Below are 21,920 nucleotides of genomic sequence, written 5' to 3' on the forward strand. Positions count from 1 at the left end.
TATTGTCCCGCCTGTTCATGCTGTGTGGGCGTTTTTCTATTTCAATGGCTTCTCTGATTATTCGGTTGTTGAACTGTTCAGCCTTGGCGATAGTTCTAGTCTTATTAAAATCAATTTTATGTCCTGTGGCTCTTGGAAGCACCAAGCCTGAAGAAGCCTGAAGATGACGAATGAGACTTCGTCGAAACGTCGCCAAGACATCTCCAATTTTACGCGGGAGAAAACCCGAATAACTAGAGACCTACATACTAACACCCGCGAAAACCTCAGAAAATATATATATATATATATATATATATATATATATATATATATATATATATATATATATATATATATATATATATATATATATATATATATATATATATAGCTAAGAAGCCTCCCTACCCCCAACAGCAGTAGTTGCAACATGGGAACCAGTCACTCGCAAGCAAGAAAGAGCCATTATGTAAACATACTATAATCCCTTGCCTTCAAGGGCCCTCAGCACCACTTGAAGTCTGTTCATTCATTCAGAAGAAGAAAAGTATTGGGTTAAAGCCTCGAAAATATAGAAGTCCCAAACATCTTTGTACTGCAGTGCACAATCAGTTATTGTGAGGGTGGCATCCCACTTGTCTGCAATAAAGATTCAGATTTAGTCAAGCAGCATCCACTCAAAAGGAAGGGTGGAGAGATCAGTGATTTGCTGTCAAACCTGTAAATGTTCAAATTTAGGACTGTGCAGTTGAACTGGTTGGATATTCAGAAAAGACAAGATGAAATGTTTCCTTTTGCCTAGTTAAAGTTGCCAATTTAGACAGTTTTAAAAGTATTTGGGAAAACAGTATAGAGTACTGTTGTTCAGTTCATAATTCAATGGACATAGTATCACCATGTTTATTTATTATTACTTCATTTTTTTGGCCTTTTATCAATATTAGTGTTATCAGTAGCTAGGCACTTTGTCTTTTGTCAGTCTCCTTTCTGATTGCTTTAAAGTATCAGGTGTTTCTCCAGCTTTTATATTTCCAAAATATTTAAGGTTTAGCTTCATGGTTAGTTCTTCTAGTGAAGGATCTGCAGTTATATCTGCTATAACTGAACCATTTGCTGTTCTTCAGTCCAAGATATTCTATAGCATTACAATTCAAAGGTATCCTTTTGATTTTTCAACCTGTCTGACAATTCAGCTTTCACAGTCATTTGTAATAACTAAGAAAAACATAGATCTGATAATACATGCTTTGTTTGTCATTGGGTTCTATTTTCATTTGTCTAGGCTTATTGTAGCTTCTTCCAAGTAGCAGATGTCTTGTTTCTTTCATCATCCCTGTGAAATTTTGAGCATAGGAAGATGAAATCTGTTACTGTTTTAACTACTGCTTATCCTTTTCTTCTTTCTCCCCCTTTTTCTATTTGCATTGAATTCACATTGATTAGTGACATAATATTTATATAATGTGTATGTATATTAAGCATCAGTTTTGCATTCTCTTCTTTCACTTTAACCTTCAACAAGAGATTCCTTAAGCCTTCCTCATGTCTATTAGCATCAGTATATTTAAGGCTGTTATTTCTCCTTGCAATATTAATGCTAAATTCCATTAGTTCTAGTCCAGCATGTATTGTGCATATAACTTAATTAAACAAGGTGACACTATAAAACTGTAGCAATCCTTCCCCAATTGTGAATAATTTAGTTGCCTCATATTCCATTCTAATTGTTGCTTCCTGATTATCATGCAAATCATTCAGTAGATCAATGGGATGGCTTGGTACATCCATATGTTTTAGGACTATCCATTATGATCCCCCTCCATATACTCAATAAAGCAAAAATTAGCATATTTTAAGAATTTTCTTTTCCATTTTTCATCAGATGTTAGCAATGTGGATGCTCCTGCCTCTTTTAAATTAGGCTTATACATCTGGCAGCTCTAGTTGAAATATCAATAGCAAAATCAATATCATTGCCTTACAGGCAAGGGAAAAAGCCATACTATGGTAGTTAAGTAGCTTGAGCTTCCTTTGCACTTAAAAGAAATTGGAATAAAAATAGCAAAAATACTGCCTCACAACCCTCTCTAAGCAGTTTACAGAATCAGCATCTTGCCCTCAAAAATCTGGGTCCTCATTTTACCCACCTCGAAAGGTAGGAAGGCCAAGTCAACCTTGAGCCTGGTGAGATTCGATCTGCCAAACTGCTGGTAGCCAGTGATCAGCAGAAGTAGCCTGCAATACTGCACTCTAACCACTGCACCTCCGCGGCTCTTGGATTATTTCTAGTTCCTTGGCTACTGCTGTATTTTCTGTATTAGCTTATCAACCATGAAATATTTTAACTGCATCAACTTGTAAGATTTTTAAATAGCTTTGCTACTATTTCATCAACTCCTGCCGCTTTGTTGCTTGTGATGTTTTCAAGGGTCCATGTTACTTCATTTTCCTGAGTATCACTTTCTAGTTCAATGGTCACACTTATTTTTGATTTAGGGATTTTTAAAACAATTATTCTTTATATTACATGATGTTTTGTTTCTTTTAGCCCTATTTGTTTTATATTGTGCCTATCGTTGCATAAAGGTTTTCTTCGGTTTCTGTGATTTTCTTAGGAAATAGGAAATATAATTCTTTATTGACCAAGTGTGATCGGACACACAAGGAATTTTTCTCTGGTGCATAAGCTAAATCTCTTGACCTTTCCATTACATTGTTATCCTCAATTTCCTTGCAATGCTTTTTATATTTAGATACAACTATTTTCTCTTCTCATAAATCTAATATTTAGCTTTATGCCTTAATTCAGTTATTTTCAGTGAATCAACAGGCAGCTGGAGGGTTTTCCTTCGAGTATCATGTTGACGCTATCCTGGTTGTAAATGTCTGTTTAGGTTTTTGGGGAAGAATACTGGAACGTATTTGTCATTTTCTTATTCAATAAATTGTTTTTACTCTGACCCTTCTGGGAATGTACATTCCAGTGATAAAACTCATAGTATATTCATTAGGATGAGCATCTCCTTCCCCATTATAAGATAAATGCCAGATACAAACAACCAGAATAGCTCCGAGGTTTAGGTCAAGAGATTTGTTTATTATTTACAACAATCTCACCAGACTATCTGCCTTCCCTTGGGAAAGCCTGAGGCCATCCTAAGTGTCTGACTGTATATGCTCCCTCCCATTTATGGGGTACAAGCTGGAATATCTCTTAACTCCCCTACCAGAGCCTCCTTCTTTCAGTTGTTGATTCCACCATAGATAACAACCCATGCAGAAAAATATAGAATAGCTACTTAGGAATTCTAATGTGAAGGACAGTTACACTTTTTATAAAAAGGTTTAGGTGAAACAGTGAAGAGATGGATCAGGTTACTAAGATTTTTTTGTTTACTACTGCATTTCTTTATCATTTTATATTTTCTACATAACATTGTTTAGTCCGAAAATATGGGTGTGCACGCATGTATGTACAGTATGTATGTATGTCCAAAGACGTATGCCTCTCAACACGTACTCATTATTTGAAAACACAAATGAGGAGGTAACTGTTGTTGTTAAGAATTCTAGTTAGCCATATGAAAACTTTAATGTTAGTCTGCTGTGTAGTGATGTTAAATCCCTTTGAGGACCTCTGTATGGTAAGTCCATACAGAGTTGACAATTCCTCCCCGGAGTGTTCTTGAATGTAACCAATATGCATAGTTTTAATACTCTTTAACCCCAATAACTATGGAGTGCTATGAGATCTACAAGAAATATTTGATGGACAGAGTTTAGTAGCTGAATAATTTAAAGTTACAATTAAAGCACTGGAATTTACTAAAACATCTATGGCATATACCTGGTTATCTAGAAGATGTTACAGATACTCCAGTATAAATATGTTTATACTGCTGACAAATAATTTAACAGCTTTCTTCCATCTCCATATTATTCTTAACATCACAGATGTATCTTTTCGATATAATTAAGAATGGAAAGACGGAGCTGAATAGCTACTAGCAAAAAGTTGACAAAAACAGTTCTGCGGTATATGTTTCTAATAGAATATTTTATCTTCAATATCATATTTATGGAATGGTTTGAATTAAAAACATTTCACAAATTTCTAATTTTCTGTGACTACTTTTATAAGTGCTGTTTATTCCCCCCCCCTATGAATAGGTCAATTAAGGGTCTGAATCAGTTATGCTTATCCATACAAGGAACCCAATATTATTCCCAGATTCTGCAGTAAATACGTGGAAGGTTGAGCATTGTGATAATTTTGCTGACCAGCCTTGTATCTTCCAAAAATTTTAGACTTGAATCCTTAGGCATATTTCAACCATATTGGTTTAGTCCAGTGTTTTTCAAACATGGCAACTTTAAGATGTATGGAGGTTAACTCTCAGAATTTCCCAGCCAGTGTTGAATTTAAAGTTAAAATGGTATTAAAGGTTAACAGATTTAATGTTGCAATTATACCAATCCAAAACTTGAATGAAAGTTGCTCATGTAAGAAAGCAATCCTTTATAAGTTTTAAATAAGCTCTTCTTCTTCTCCTTCATACAGTGTGCACAACTACACCCCCAAGGTTGGAGAACTTGATACAAGGAAAGCCATCCGACAAGCTTTTGATGTTTGGCAGAGAGTGACTCCACTTACCTTTGAAGAAGTTCCTTACCATGAAATAAAAAGTGACAGAAAAGAGGCAGATATCATGATATTTTTTGCTTCTGGTTTCCATGGAGACAGCTCTCCTTTTGATGGGGAGGGTGGATTTCTAGCTCATGCTTATTTTCCTGGACCAGGAATAGGAGGTGATACTCATTTTGACTCAGATGAACCATGGACACTGGGAAATTCTAACCATGATGGTAAGTTCCTGTGTATATTAGCAGTAGAATGCTATTGTAGAAGAAAAAAATTTAGAAGATATTCTTGATACAGTCTCAGATTTTTCAGATTTTCTGTGGCTGTGGCCTAGAGGTGGAGCTCTCACCTCACAATCAGGAGGTTGTGAGTTCAGTCCTAGGTAGAGGCAGATGTAGGGTCTCCTGTTTGGGCAGGGGTTGGACTAGATGACCTGCAAGGTCCCTTCCAACTCTGTTAATCTGTTTCACAAGGAAAAAAAGTAAAAAAAATGCTACTGGATAAAACCAGAAAGAGTCTTATTTGATTGCAGCCAGAAAGAAATATAACAAATAATTAAATAGCATTCAGTCTTCCAGGCAAAGTGCTATATTTATAGATTGCTAAAATGTACAAAAACATTTTATTCCCTAGAAACAAGGGCAAAGTGAACATGTAAATCCAACTGACATAAACTGTCCAACGTATGATGTGATGCTAATAAATGACCAATCTCTGATCTGTTCGTGATAATTCAGAGCAATTATTTATTTAGAATAATTATCCATTGAAATATATTACTTGTAATTACTAAACACTTACCCACATAAAATGTTTTAATTCTTTTTTAAATTTCAGAGGCAAAACTATATGTGATACTAAATTCATTACTGAAAGCATGTTTATTACTTATTTAGTAAGTGGAGTCAAGAACTGCAATTTTAATTCAATAGACTAATGAGTGGGTACTGTTATTTTTTTTTAAAAGAACACTACATGCTTCAAATTCATTTATCAAAAACATCCTTCCCATCAACATGGTTAGTCTGTGTCTTCCTTAATCTCGGGTCCGCTACCAGAGGCCTGGCAGTGTGAGGATTCTGCGCAGGATCTTAGCGGCAATCTTCTGAACAGAGAAGTCTGATGTTATTCCTTAGCTCTGTTTGAGCCACTCTCTCAACTTAGGAGTCACAGTCCTGAGTGCTCCCACCATTACTGGGACCACTTTGGCCTTTACTTTCCACATCCTTTCCAGTTCCTCCTTCAAGCCCTGGTACTTCTCCAGTTTCTCATGCTCCTTCTTCGTGATGTTGCTGTCATTTGGCACAGCTACATCTGTCACTACTGCTGTCTTCTGGTCTTTGTCTACTAATAGTAATACGTGGTTGTCTGCTTGTGCTCTTCGGTGTATGGTATTCCTGCCTGTGTCTTTCACCTGCCTCTATCTGCTGGATTGTCTCCAAGGCCTCTTTGTATAGTTTGATTGTGGGTCCTATTTTGTGTGGTAGACCCCTTTTCTATGGATCTGCTGCTTAGTGCCTGTTCTTGTACTGCTATAATCAGTACCTCTGTGCTATCTTTTAGCCCTTTCCAGCCACTGGTAAAATTGCCTGATGTCTGCCACTTCAGCTATGTGTCAATGGTACATTCCATGTAGGATTTTGTCTTGCCATGGCACTTCCTCTGCTTGATCTTTCTCCGACATCTGCTGCTGCCTCAGACATTCTCTTAGCAGCTCATCTTGGGGTGCTTTATACTGATGGATGCTTTGGGTTTCATTCATGACAGTGACTTTGACACTCACCAGACCCTCGACTGCCCTTCTTCTGCCTAGTGTACAGCCTCTGGGTGTTGGACTTGGGGTGGAAACCTCTGTAACATTGTGAGGAGCTTCCAGGTTTTCACATCAGCAGTTTCCACGTCCTTCTTTTGCCAGCCCACTATACCAACAGGGTATCTGATGAATGGCAGAGCATACGTGTTGATGGCATGGATCTTATTCTTCCCATTGAGCTGGCTCTTCGGTTGGATCCTTTGGTGGTAATTGGATGTTGCTGTCTTCCTTGTAGTTCCTGTGGATACCAAGGCACTTGTAATGATCTGTCTGTCTACTATGTGAGCCATGATTGTCTATACAAGAATACATATGTTACTTGCTTGTTATTCTGTTGGGTTTTTCTCTGAGACGTAGTATTAGAGTCTTCCCCAACCCTTCCCTGCCCTGCCTGCTGCTGTACTTTTAGTTTGGTAATTGTGTTTCTTCGTGTGACTATTGTTTCCCATTTTGTGCATCGTGGTCATCTGTTTCTTGGACCATGAAATTCTGGAACAGGCAGTGCATTGCTAAAATCCAACACATACAATTGAAACAGAATAATGAATTTCTAGATTTTAAAAAAGAAGATTATAATATAGAAGTATATAACTTAGGGAGTAAGCATATGCAACCTCTAAAAAATTTTCATGATTCAGAAGTCACTAAGGACCAAAAAATCTTAGTGGTAGGTGTTCCAAGAAAGCTAATCCCACATATCCATTATTCTTAGTATGATGAGCAAGGGAAATATTGTCCAGTTGGATCTGAAAGTATGATATCAACTTCCCCCACCAAATCTAATTTGGAGAAGCTGTCCCCTGTAGTTCTGCCTTTCCAGAAATACTGGGCTATAAATATAGTTAATTTTTTTAACAATGCTTCTGTGTAAAATGTTCTCTAATTATGCTGATTATATTGGAAATACAGATCCTTTAAATCCCTAGTATAAGATTCATTTCTGTAATACCACAGTATGAAATCAGCTACCCTCTGAGACTGTTACACAGCACTGGTGAAAAATAATTGGACTTAAAGTGTTCAGCTGTGCTGAGAGTGCTAGAGCAAAATAGATTCTTGATTGTTTCTGGGATTTAAAAATTATTTTAATAAGTCTCTTAGTTTCTTAATTTCTAAGAACCATATTTGTTCTTCTAGTTTCATTTTACATATTTTCCTTTTTGCATGTTAACTTTTATTTTGTATATTGAGGTTGCCTTGCTCTGTTAAAGATGAAGAAAGATAATAATAATAATTTGTGGGAAAACAACAAGAAGCACAACAGAAATGCAAAATGGATCAAACAGATTGAGAATTCTATTAAAGTGCATAAAATGGAAGATGTGAAAATAACAAAAGAAATGGTGCAAAGACCGTCAATAAAAGTAAAGAACTGGAGTGCACCTGGACCAGACAAGTTACATGGCTTCTGGTTAAAGGCACTTACAAGTGTGCACAAAAGATTGGCAGCCCAAATGAACCAGATCTTAAAAACATCCAAAAATGATGAATGGATGACAACTGGAAGGACATTTTTGATCCAAAAAGATAAAGAGGAAAGGATCCTGGAAACTATAGACCAATCACCTGTTTGCCAACAACATACAAGCTCCTTACTGGTATCATTGCAAACCAAATTTATGGATACTTGGAAAGAAATAACTTGCTTCCTGTAGAACAGAAAGGATGCTGCAAAAATTCAAGAGGAACAGAGGATTGCTGCTAATTGACAAACTAATACTAAAGAATTCAAAGAAAAGACAAACCAACCTGTTTATGGCTTGGATAGACTATAAGAAAGCATTTGATTCAGTTCCCCATAGCTGGATCAAGAAATGTCTGAAAATCTTTGGCATCAGCAGCAACATACAAAAATTCATGGAAACTTCAATGAACCTCTGGAAAACGAAGCTTATAGCTAATGAAGAAGTACTGGGTGAAGTTGAAATTAAATGAGGCATTTTCCAGGGTGATCCCCTTTCACCCCTACTTTTTATATTCTCGGTACTAACACTGACAATCATTTTGAAGAAGATGAACTATGGATATGAACTTGCAAAGAAGGGACTGAAAATTTTGCACTTGGTGTACATGGATGATTTGAAGCTGTTTGATAAAACAAAAGCTGAACTGAATTTATTAATTGAAAGCACAAAAGAATTTAGCCAAGACATTGGTATGCAGTTTGGAATTGACAAATGTGCAACAATGGCAACCAAAGCAGGCAAGGTCATAGAAGATGATGGAATAGAATTTGGGAATGAAGAAATGATAAAGGCAGTAAAACCAGAAGAAGGCTACAAGTAATTGGGAATTTTAGAGGCCTCTGACTTAATGCATAATAAAGTCAAGGAATTAACTTCAGCCAAGTACATTTGATGAATTCGCAAGTTATTAAAGTCCAAATTGAGTGGAGGAAACATCATAAAAGCCATAAATACCTGGGCTATACCTGTGATTTGATACTCTGCAGAAATAATTGACTGGACCCAGATGGAGTTGGACAATTTGGACAGAAAAACAAGGAAGCTTATGACAATGAATCATGCTTTGCACCCTAAAAGTGATGTTGACCGATTATATCTACCAAGAGCAGAGGGTGGTCGAGAACTCCTACAAGTAAAACAGACTGTGGAAGAAGAAAAATACAGCTTGAATGATTACATCCAGAAAAGTGAAGAACCAATGATTAAGGAAGTAAATAAAGGAGGCCTTTTAAAGACAACTAAGTCATAAGCTGAATATAAGAAAGAAGTAATTGAGAAGCGAGCTGAAAATTGGAAAAACAAAGCTATGCATAACCAATACTTGAAAAATATTGAAGCCAAACTGACCAAAAGCTAACTTGGAACTGGTTAAGATCAGGAGCACTGAAAAAAGAAACAGAAGGCTTTATTTTGGCAGCTCAAGAACAAGCCTTAGCCACAAACTGCATGAAGGCAAAAATTCAACATGTTACCACCAACAGCAAATGTCACCTCTGTAATGAGAAAGATGAGACAGTTGACCACTTAATCAGTGGGTGCAGCAAAATTTCACAAACTGACCTACCTACAATACCATGACCGCATTGCTAAGATCATTAACTTGAAATTGTGCCAAAAGTTTGGATTTGAGTACAGCAAAAACCACTGGGAACATCAGGTTCAGAAGGTTTTAGAGAATGAGAAAGTCAAGATCTTGTGGGACTTCAAAATTCAGACTGATAGGCACTTGGCCCACAACACACCTGACATAACAATAGTTGAAAAGAAGAAAGTATGGTTCATTGACATTGCAATACCTGGAGTTGTACGAATTGAAGATAAACAGCAAGGAAAAAAATCACAAAATACCGGGACCTGCAAATTGAAGTTGAGCGACTGTGGAAAAAGAAATCGTGTGTTATCCTGATTGTAATTGGAGCCCTTGGAGCAATACATAAAGGGCTCCTCGCTATTTGGAAAATTTAAATTCATCAGACTTGAACATTCTAATTCTACAAAAAACCACCCTACTTGGAACACTTATATCCTCCAACGTTACCTTAACAGTTCCTAGGTCGTTGGTTAGGACTCGAGCTGTTGAGCTATCAACCAGCCCCAAAGACTGTGAATCTCACCAAAGATTAACATAATAATAATAATAATAATAATAATAATAATAATAATAATAATAATAATAATAATAATAATAATACGTTACGACGTCCTAGGCCCCTGGGTGGGGCCCGACTAGTAACCAATGCCAAATCCAGCAAAACAACTGGCCGCTGTGATACAATTGTATAATAATAATAATGACGACGACAACTGGAAAAACATACTTGATTCAGAAAGATGCAACTAAAGGAACAACACCTGAAAACTACAGACCAATAACATGCTTGCCAACAACCTTCAAATTACTCACAGGCATTATTGCAGATAACATGATGGATTATTTGGAAACAAACAACATCTTGCCAGTAGAGCAAAAAGGCAACAAAAGAAGGAGCAGGGGCACAAAAGATCAGCTTCTAATTGATAAAATGATATTAGAAAATTGTAAGAACAGAAAAACGAACTTGAATATGGTCTGGATTGATTACAAAAAGGCATTTGACTCACTGCCGCATAGTTGGATCATAAAATGCTTAGAAACAACTGGCATTAGCAAAAATATTACATCCTTTACTGAAAAGGCGATGAAACAATGGAGAACTGAGTTGGCGGTAGGGAATGAGATCTACGGAATGGTTAATATCAAGCGAGGAATTTTCCAGGGTGATTCACTTTCACCTCTTCTCTTCATCATCGCAATGATCCCACTATCAGTAATCTTAAAAAAAATGAAATTAGGCTACCAAACAGCCAAAGAAGCTGAAAAAATTCGCATTTACTATATATGGATGATTTGAAACTCTATGGAAAGTCAGAAATAGAAATCCAATCATTGACAAACACAGTCCGAGTATTCAGCACCGATATTTCAATGCAGTTTGGCATGGAAAAATGTGCCACTGTATCCATAAAAAGGGGCAAAATCACTGCATGTGAGGGAATTGAAATGCCCAATGGCCAATTAATTAAATGCAAAGAAAATGAAGCCTACAAATACTTACGCATTCTGCAGTTGGATAACATCAAGCATGGAGAAGTAAAAACTATTGTCAGGCGAGAGTACACTAACAGAGTTAGGAAAATTTTGAAATCTAAATTGAATGGTGGAAATACAATCAAGGCCATAAATACCTGGGCAATACCAGTTATAAGATACACAGCTGGTATAGTTAACTGGACACAAGCCTTTTGGACCGAAAAACCAGGAAACTAATGACAATGCACTACAGTTTACATCCACGTGGTGATACTGATAGACTATATCTGCCCCAAAAATCAGGTGGCAGAGGATTATTACAAGTGAAGCAAACAGTTGAAGAAGAAAAACATGCACTGGCTGATTATTTAAAAGAAAGTCAAGAACATCTATTAATCGAAGTAAAGAACAAAAATCTTCTGAAGGCCCAACAGACGAAACAAGAATACAGAAAAGATGTGATAAAATCAAGAATGGAGAGTTGGCAGAACAAAGCACTGCATGGCCAATTTCTGGAAAAAATAAAAGATAAAGTGGACAGTGAACAAACTTGGTTATGGTTAACAACAGGTACATTAAAGAAAGAAACAGAGTCACTAATCCTAGCTGCGTAAGAACAAGCTATCCGCACAAATGTCATTAAGGCCAAAATCGAAAAATCCTCTGATGATGCCAAATGCAGACTTTGCAAAGAAGCTGATGAAACTGTTGATCACATACTCAGCTGCTGTAAAAAAATTGCGCAGACTGATTATAAATTGCGGCACAATTCAGTAGCACAAATGATCCATTGGAATTTGTGCAAAAATTATAACATTAAAACAGCAACAAACTGGTGGGAACATCAGCCTGAAAAAGTCATCGAAAATCAGATGGTCAAGATCTTGTGGGATTTCCGTATACAAACCGACAAAATACTGGCGCATAATACACCAGACATCACACTGGTTGAGAAAAATAAGGTCACAATCATAGATATCGCAATACCAGGTGATAGCAGGGTCGCCGAGAAGGAACATGAAAAAATCGCAAGATACCAGGACTTAAAAATCGAAATTCAACGACTATGGCACAAACCAGCAGTGATAATTCCAGTGGTAATTGGCACACTGGGTGCTATTCCAAAAGCACTGGAATTACATTTAAAACAGTTAAAAATTGACAAAATCACCATCAGTCAAATGCAAAAAGCCGCACTGCTTGGATCTGCACACATATTACGAAAATACGTTACGACGTCCTAGGCCTCTGGATGGGGCCCGACTAGTAACCAATGCCAAATCTGGCGAAACAACTGGCCGCTGTGATACAATTGTATAATAACAACAACAACAACAACAACAATAATAATAGAGCATGGAATGTTGCAAATGCTGCAAATAGCAGGCAAAGCAGATAATAAGACGTAGCAATGGCTAAGAGCACGGGTGTCAAACTCAAATGTGAGGGTTTTTGCCTTTGCATAGCTGGGGTAGGAGTGTCCTGCACATAATGCATCTGGCCTGCGGGCCGCCAGTTTGACACCACTGGCTAAGAGCAGAAAGTTGAAAAAGGAGACAGAAGGGCTAATTATGGCTGCACAAGACCTAGACTTAAATGCATACAAGCCAGAACTGAGAAGACAGTAACTGACAGCAAATGCCACCTTTGCAAAGAAGCTGAAGAAATAGTAGATCACCTGGTTAGCTACTACTAGAAGATAACACACACTGGCTGCAAACAACAGCATTATAAAGTAGCAACAATGATATATTGGAGGATCTGCAAGAAATCCATTTGCTTGCAAGCAAGAACTGGTGGGACCACAAAATAGACAACATAATAGAAAATGAAGAAGCTAAAGTGCTCTGGGACCTGAGAATCCAAACAGACAAGCACCTGCCACATAATACCCCACACTTAACAATTGTCACCATGAAAGACCAAAAAGTCTGGATAGTGGATGCAGGAACACCTGGATACTGCAAAATATAAGAGAAAGATAACAAAATATAAATGCATTCATTCAGCGACCATTTGAAGATTTATCACAGTGCTAAAAAAGGAGACGTACTGTGGCATTGATCCTCAATGTTCAGACCATCACAGAATCCCGCCCTGCCCCCCCATCACCTTATAGTGATCTGGTGCTTGGCAATTGGCTGTCACACCAGTTGCAGCATCCTGCAGTCACATGATTGTCAATAGGGAAGTTGTCAGGAAAGATCATAAATCACCCCAGTTAGTGGCTTGCACCTTCCCCCACCTGGGAGCCCTCACCCCTGGCCCCACCACGTTCTTGCTGCTCCTTGAGGGCCACTTCTGCACCCTCCCCCAACTGGCAATAGCCATCCTTTCACCCTTCTGTACTTGTGTCAGGTATCAAGCCTTACCTGCCTGCCATCCTGCTTGCAAGTTGCCTGACATTTGCTTAATGATCCATGATCCTCACTTACTGTAACACTGGGAAAGGGAGGTGCTGGAATTGCTGTTGCTAAGCAATGTGGTCGTGTAACATTACATTTTATCACTGCATTGAATACAATGGATATTCCAATCTCAATTACTGTCATTAACTGCGGAGTACATGTGAAAACGCTGCCTGAATCTGTATGTCAAGTACACAAACAACTTTCTGCCCTAAATAACTTTGCAGAGCAAGTCCTTTCAGAGTTCTTCTTTTTAATTAATAATGTAAAGGGGTGTGTGCCCTTTTCTTTGAAAATTCTGTTGTGTGCTTTCATCATTGATATACAGGCGCTTTGATCTCTGCTTTGATCTTTAATATACAGACTCTTACTTGGTATAGACTTCTTTTTGCAAGGGAAGAGAATAGATCAGTCAAGATGCTTTAGATTTCTTGATTGTTATGTAATATTGCATTTCAAAATGCCCTGCAACCATGCTGCATATTATACAATTCATTAGTTCATTGGACAATTGAGATTGCAGAAAAACTTGACTGTTACAAAATCAGATGCTTTTACATGTGTCTATCCAAATGAATATCCAGATGAAACTTTTATTGTTTGTGGAATCTTTGTAGATCCATCCAAAACATTATTTCATTGAGCAGGAGCTAGGCAGAATTTTCGGATGGATAGCATTTGGAAAATTACCGTACATTTGGAAGCACTGCTATAGAGACAAAGGACCATCTTGTTAGGTTTAGGCACCCAGAAAAATGGATCCGTTTGGTCCATTACATTTCCCACATATCAAGTTAATGATGTGAAGAAGCCTATTAAAAATTCTGGAAATTAGATGGCTGTCAAGGACTGCCAACATTGAAAATGACTGCCAGGAGCGGCAAGATGCCCCTTTTCCTGAACTATGTTGAACTAGGAGTTTATGCTTAGATATATATATACTTCAGTGGTTCTGCATTCCTAAATCTGAGCAAGTGTTGATTTGATAGTTTGCTTTGAAATAAAAACAGGTACGGTATATTAGCAATGCTTCTTTTGAACTGTCCATTTGAGCATTTACATTTTAGCTTTGTTGTCCATGCTTAATACTTTTATTTTCTATTGTATAAGTTGGTTGCATGTGCAATGTGCATATTAAACACATGCATGCATTATACAGCTTTTTTTTAATTATTCTATAATATAAGCAGTTGTCTATCATTTATTTCAACATGTCTGTCTACCATTCTCCTATTTGTGGTATTTCAACATGCTGCACTTAGACTAGGATAATCTAACTCTTGTTTTCAACATACACACCTGAAATACAGTATATGAAGAAATTGTGGCTATATTATTATTATTATGATAGCAAAAGTTAATATAGCTAGTTAACCAAAAAATATTATAGGCAAATTAGAATTGTTAATATAATTTATATAATTATATTTTATATAATTATAGTTTTGGTGTTAGTCCTAGTCATACCAGGGATTAATTGCATAGCCTGTTTTTTTCCCCTTCATTTTTAAATTTTAACAGTTTGTTCTCACCTATTGATTAACCATATGCTAAACTGTTCCCAGACACAGGCTTTGAATTAGCAAAAAATATGCAGACTGCCCCACCCACTTTTTTTTTGTCAAATGGTGTTTGCTCTTGTGTTTCGTCTGCCTGTCACTTTAAAGCCTAATAACCACAGCTGTTCCTGCGGTTAGCTAGATAAAGTTGAGAAGGAGCAGCAACTGAGAAGAATGGGCAGGAGGCACACAAATCTAATAATTAAAAATAAATAAATAAATATTTGCGCCCTTGTCATTTAGGATCTCCAGACAATTTCTTACATTTCGAGATGGAATCTTAATAATACAGCAATGGAACAGAGATAGAGAACTTATAGAAGTTTGCTGACAAATAATGGCACATATACTATTTATACAGAAATACGTGTATGCAAAAAACATCCGAAGAACAATTATGTTGATAAATTAATTGAAACATGTTACTCATTTTTTAAGATGACAAGAAACAAAGAAGTGCAAACAGTGTTCCACTGTTTTCATTTTGGAATACATAATAAAATCAAGAACCAATAATGTAATAGAGCATATAGAGGTTGTTAGTGTTTTTGTGTGTTTAGGGTTCACTTACACTTTTAGAAATGCATATTATTTTTATTCTTAAAATTTGTTAATGAAAATTATTTTCTAAAAGATCTAGATAAGTTCTTCCATTTAGGGAAGTCCTGCAAACTGTAAAGATACAAGTTAATCTGCTAGAGTTCAGTTGCAACAGTATTTTTATTATTAGCGTTGTTTAACATAACATTAATAGAATGCACTTCCATATATATTTTGATGCTGTTCTGAAAAATCTACAGTCTTCTAAACTATTACTATAACTTCTATAACATTTTGTAGCAATATATTAATGCACATTATTTTTTGTTCTCCCCCCCCCCCCCATCTGCATCCCATCTGTTAGTTGTCTTACGCATGAAATGTTCTGGAGCATAATCAGAATATTATATAAAAATTAATATTTGATGCTATTTTTCTATTGTAGACAGCTTAACTTATACATGCGCCATTATGTTTTAGAAAGCCGGGAAACTTAATCATAATTAAAACTGTTAACTGAAAAGCCTAAAATACAATATGTTTTTAAGAAAAGTGTGCTAATATTTGAATAATATACTCTCTTAAAATATGTTTTTGCTAGTTGTTGGGTGATTTTCTTTGCTGAGTTGTCATTGCTTCTTATTTAGTGATTCTTATTTAGCAATAGCAATAGCAGTTAGATTTATATACCGCTTCATAGGGCTTTCAGCCCTCTCTAAGCGGTTTACAGAGTCAGCATATCGCCCCCACAGTCTGGGTCCTCATTTCACCCACCTCAGAAGGATGGAAGGCTGAGTCAACCTTGAGCCGGTGAGATTAGAACCGCTGAACTGCAGATAACAGTCAGTTGAAGTGGCCTGCAGTACTGCACCCTAACCACTGCGCCACCTCGGCTCTTACATTATTTTAATTTACATTTTCCCACTCTTATGGAACATGGAAAAATAAGTTAGATACGTGTTCCATTTTGAGTCATCATGTAGAAATCTGAAAGCACTAAATCACTTACGGAGTATGTGTTTTAAACTTGATATAATGTACATACATAAACATCTTGAAGACCTCTAGCTCTATAGATTTTAGTGGCTTAAGATACAAAATAAGAATGAATGCCTAAAACTAAAAGAAAAAATTGATGTTAGGCTATCTCATAGTATTGTAGAATGTCCTCTTTATTCTAAGTGCTACTAAGAATATATTTTTTTCTAAATTTTACCTGGATTTGGGGCATAATATTATCAACTTAGGTTTCATGCTTTGTCTTTTTGGACTTTAAGTTGCCTAAAACTGCCTGTTTATATAATCTGTGCCTTGATATATGATAAACAGAAGACACTTTGACCTCTGAAATTCTTTCCCCTCGAATTAATTGTACATTTTACAGTGTAATACAACTAATGTCTTTGATAGCTTAGTCACATACTATCAGCAGCCTTTTGCAAAATCTTGTTAGCAAGAATCAAATTATCTTTAATGAGCATCATTGCTTTGTGGTATGCTTGCTAAGAATGGTATAAATCCCAAAACATGTACAGGGCACCATATTAGAAAATTGTCTATGAACCTGAACTAATTTGCGTAGCTGATACTGGTTTTGATATTGTTGCCAGGACTATTGAGATGATATTGACTCAATTAAATGCACAAAAATTGCTAATTCTATTATACAAACAGAAACAGCATACAAAAGACACAATAGATACTGTAATTATATTCAGATGCAGCCTGAATTTCTTTGTAAAGCCATAACTGCTATACTGCTATAATGATGTGATAATAAGAATTTGTGAAGGTTGTGATTGGAACTCTTGTCCTATTAATGCAGAAGCTAATAGTTACACGCTTTGCCTCTCTAGGAAACGATCTTTTTCTGGTTGCAGTACATGAATTGGGTCATGCATTAGGCCTTGAGCATTCCAATGATCCTAGTGCCATTATGGCTCCTTTTTATCAGTACATGGAGACACACAATTTTAAGTTACCCCAAGATGACCTTCAAGGAATTCAGAAGATCTATGGTAAGATAAATTCCTTATGCCATAATTTCAGATGGTTTTTCTATAATTTATAGAACCAAAATTGTGATTCTGAAGAGTGGGGGAATTACTGAAATTTGTTTCATGAAGTTTACTTTGGAAAAATTTTCAGTTAAAATAACTTCATTTTTTATTACCAATATTTGATGAGTTAACACCTAAGACATCAATTTTACCTCTCAAATTGATCTTAGCCCCTACAGAAGAAAATGTAATTGTCCTGCTTTCCTTCTCTGCACAGCTAATGGTATCATGAACCCCTTGGATTTCCCACCACTGAAATAAAGGCATGTCTTCAGAAAACTGCTCAGGCGCTTCAGGCTTCTCATTCATTGTTGAATTTAAAACGGTGTCTTTAAAAGTATTCTATTTTGATAGGAGATAAACAGAGATTCCTTCAATAAGAAATATGCAACATGGAGCTGACTGCAATTGAAGGTTGCCTTAATGAATGCATCAATTGTAAGGAAGTGACATTTTGTCAAGCCAAAATAAGGAGTTGTTGGTAGCATGTTATTTCACCACTATAGCAAGGACAACTATTGAGTATAAACCATAAAGTAAAACGCAGTTACTGAAATGTCACAAACATTTATTGACTAGCACATGTAACATTACAGAAGGCAAATTTGCCACCCTCTGTCCCTTTCTCATACCTGTGCCAACATTATCCCCCAAAATGTTCAGGCTGCATATGTCAACAAACCTCATGCCAAGGGATGGAATTGCAATGCCATTCCCCACAGGGTTTCTTTCATAAGACCGCAGTTCTGTTTCTTGATCCTTTTTCTCCTCCCTATTTTCATGTAATCACTAAGAATTCCCTTCTGTAGTATTAGAACAATTTTCTCCTTCAAAGCAATAAAGAGAAGAGGAACAAAAAGGAAAAGCTTTAAAAAGATTAAGAGCTACAGCTTTCCCCATGTTATCACCATGCTTTGTATCCTACACCCTCTGTGTAGCAAATTGTTGAAATCTGCAGGGTGAAAGTCTGGAAGTCCCAACATTGACTCTCAGAAACCCTGATCCTGCTCTGGAGTTATGGCCTGGTAGTTTCTGCTACTACTGCTTATCTTCCAGAGAGCTTCACCCATCTGGCATCCGATTTATGGATGTATTAAGTCCAATGTATTTGAGAGGTAGGTCTCTTCCAGTGGTGGGTTTCAAAAAATTTTAGAACCTCTTCTGTAGGTATGGCCTGCTTTGTGAGAGTGGCTTGCCAGCGATGTGACCAGGTGGGAGTGGCTTGCCAGCCATGTGACTGGGTGGGCATGGCCAACTTGAAAAATGTAGTGAAACTCACTTAACAACGCTCTTGCTTAGCAACCAAAATGTTGGCTCAGAAATTCTGGCATTTGAAGCACACAAGTCTTAAAGCTGTCAAGTTACAAGACCCTTGCACCCCTAACCCTTTAGAAAAAAACCCCCAGGGGTAATCAAACTTGACAGCTTTAAAGACTTGTGGACTTCAACTCCCAGAATTCCTCCTCTTGCTCTTCATCTTGATGATGTGTGGATGGGCAGGTGGAGGGAGCTGGAACCGGTTCTAAACAGCACTGTAGATTTGTGGAACCTTTTCTATAGAAGAGGTTAGAACTGGCAGGAACCCACCCCTGGTCTCTTCCTCCATTTACTGCCCTTCTGCTTAAGCTTTTAAGAGAGGGAAAAAAGCTTTCTAACTTTAAATATATAAAACTACAAGCATTTGATTGAAGAATATAAATTAGAGGCATGCCTGTATTATAGTAATACAACACCTGGGAAATCAATTAAAAAAGAAAAATGCAAAATAAATATAATGCTCTGGATATACCACAAATTGGCCCTTGTTGGCTATAAGCAAAGCACCCTTTCCTGCCTCTCCCTGCCAATATCTCCACTTCTCAGAACCCTCCCTCCATCCAAAATTATAATTGAATGACAGATTGCAGTACCATGGCACTTCTAGCTTGCATTAGTGTGCAAATGCACTGCCAGGTTGTAGCAATCCAATATAAACATGTCCCCTGAGCACTGGAGTGACTCATAACCCAATAAATATCTCCTCCACACTTGCAAGAAAATAATAAACGGCTTTAATTTTTTTCCCCAAGCCTTACCCACATGTGATCTGCAATACGTTCCACAGCAACCATAAAAGGGTTGCATCCATTGATAATTAGACTAATAGCTGAAGCACTTTATGTAGAAAAATCCAATACTGTTGGTAATTACCGGTATATTATCCAAAAGTACAACTACAATTTGTTGCAGGATGCTTAAAATTATACTGCAGTTTATAGACAAAGGGAATATTTTGATTAAATCTTTAGAAAAAAACATGCTCAAGCTGTCTGACAATGTTTAATGTGATGGGGGAAAATACTCCCAGCCGGTTTTTGATTTCCCTTCTTCCTTCTTTGCTTAGGTCCACCTGCTGAGCCACTGGAACCCACCAGACCTTTACCAACCCTTCCTGTCCGCAGAATCCATTCAACTTCAGAAAGAAAACATGACAGACATTCACGGCCTCCCAGGCCTCCTTTAGGGGACAGGCCTTCTGCTCCAGGCAGCAAACCCAACATATGTGATGGAAATTTCAATACTGTGGCTCTGTTCCGAGGAGAAATGTTTGTTTTCAAGGTAGGAAGGACTGTTCCAGAAGTGTGGTTTTTATTCATCTCTATCTATTACAAAGGAATATATAATTGATTGCCTGTCAACCAGGCATGAAATGCTCTAATCTTCGCAGGACGCCCGTGATGACGTCTGGGTGGGTGGGTGGAGCCATTACCAGTTCGCCCAAACTGGGGAGAACCGGCAGAATACAACCTCTGCTGCCAACCAAGTCGTTTGATGTTTTGCTATCACTAATCCAGAGGTGGGTTGCTGCCAAAATTACTGCCAGTTTGGCACGCCAAAAAATTTGCACCTAAAAAGGTCTGCAGATGCGCACAAAATTAGAAAAGAAAAAATTACATTTTTGCAGTGAAGATTGTTCTGCGCATGCGCAGAACCGAAAATCAAGATGGTGCTGCCATCAATAGAACTGGTTTAGGGCGTGGCAGGCTGAGTTACTATCTACTTGGCCGAACTGGTTTGAACCGGTAGGAACCCACTTCTGCACTAATCACATTCAATGATGACTAACTTGCAGTGAATTTGCCTGCCTTTGTCTGAAGAATTATTGGGTTACTTTGATATAGCAGGTGACACAACTTTCCTTCTCAACTATTTAGATAACCTAAACCTAAACATTTTAAATCTAGAATAAGGATTGTTTTCACATTGTTTCCAAGAGTATGCTGTGTTCTGTTTTGGGTGTTTGTTCTGATGTAGCAATTTTTTGCTTGTGGGAACTCCAGTGCATGTGAAGAGTTCTTCCAACTGAGAGTAGTTCTGTTTCATAAATGGGAATCTCCAGGACATGAGGATGCGGTTTGGAGCAAAGCAAATTTTTTCATAGCTGATATTTTGCTCTGCAAACATGAGAACTAATGATGCTATGCTTTTATGTTAATTTTCTGAAATGCGTTAGACTGTTAGAGGGAATTTGAAGCAGAACAGACCTCTTTTCTGTCAGAAAAATCTCTGTTTCCTGATTAATTTCCCACTTTTTGATGGTTTTATAATTGAACATTTTTGTATGAAATGATTTTTTTTTTAAATCAGGATGTTACACCTTAACAAAACAGACAACCATAATATGCTGAGCTTAGTATCACTGATATACCAAATTGTCTTACATCGGATTGCTTGCACAAATAGAAATAAGTTTGCATATTTTTCTCTGTGATTTAAAAAAAACAAGATTTTACAAGTATCATTACATCCTATCCCAAAAGTGCAAACATTTTACAGTAGTCATACTCTAGATATAGAATTTATATCATAGTATATAAATCTGCTGAGCAAAGCAGGATATATCATTAAGCTGAGTAATCTGTGCAGAGTCTAAATGTATTTCTTGCATTGGTTTAATTGTGGAAAAGGAAAGTGATTGCTGCTTCTTTAAAATGTTATCTTGAGCCGAGTATCTGACTCAGAAAGATAGATTGGTCATGTCCTTAGATAAAGATTACAGATCTAGGCCAATGTGTATTCATTATATTGCATGAAATGGCAACCCAAGGTGATAACATTTCAAATGATTGCATGTTTAATGCCTCCAAGATATTCTTTTAAAAATATTTTAAGAACACTTCAGTGTTTTATATGTGTGTTACTATTTCTTTCTGTTTTTAAATATTGTTTTCAAGATGGGTGTTTATATTGTTTAATATTGTAAACTCTTTTGTTGCCTTATGTCCTGTTCTGAATCTCGGCATGTCTTTAAGTAAAATCAATGGGAGTGGAAGGAGAGCAAACTTGTGCATCATTTGATACTTGATTTGAATGTAAAGATGAACGTAGAATGTAGAAAAA

General features: G+C 36.9%; 1 protein-coding gene across 2 annotated transcripts in view; it reads left to right on the plus strand.

The window, feature by feature from the left end:
• The window catches only part of MMP24 (matrix metallopeptidase 24), a 53,055-nt gene that overhangs the window by 26,983 nt on the left and 4,152 nt on the right, over nt 1-21,920 (plus strand). For both annotated transcript variants that reach the window (XM_014059303.2, XM_014059304.2), the window contains exons 4-6: nt 4,544-4,848; nt 17,337-17,498; nt 19,924-20,138. In XM_014059303.2, coding sequence (XP_013914778.2) covers nt 4,544-4,848; nt 17,337-17,498; nt 19,924-20,138 — 682 coding nt within the window. The remainder of the gene's footprint in view (nt 1-4,543; nt 4,849-17,336; nt 17,499-19,923; nt 20,139-21,920) is intronic.

This window comes from Thamnophis sirtalis, unplaced genomic scaffold, assembly GCF_051295495.1.
Source record: "Thamnophis sirtalis isolate CommonGarterSnake01/CBP01778 unplaced genomic scaffold, rThaSir2_p1.2 scaffold_7, whole genome shotgun sequence".
In the NCBI taxonomy this organism is placed as follows: domain Eukaryota; kingdom Metazoa; phylum Chordata; class Lepidosauria; order Squamata; family Natricidae; genus Thamnophis; species Thamnophis sirtalis.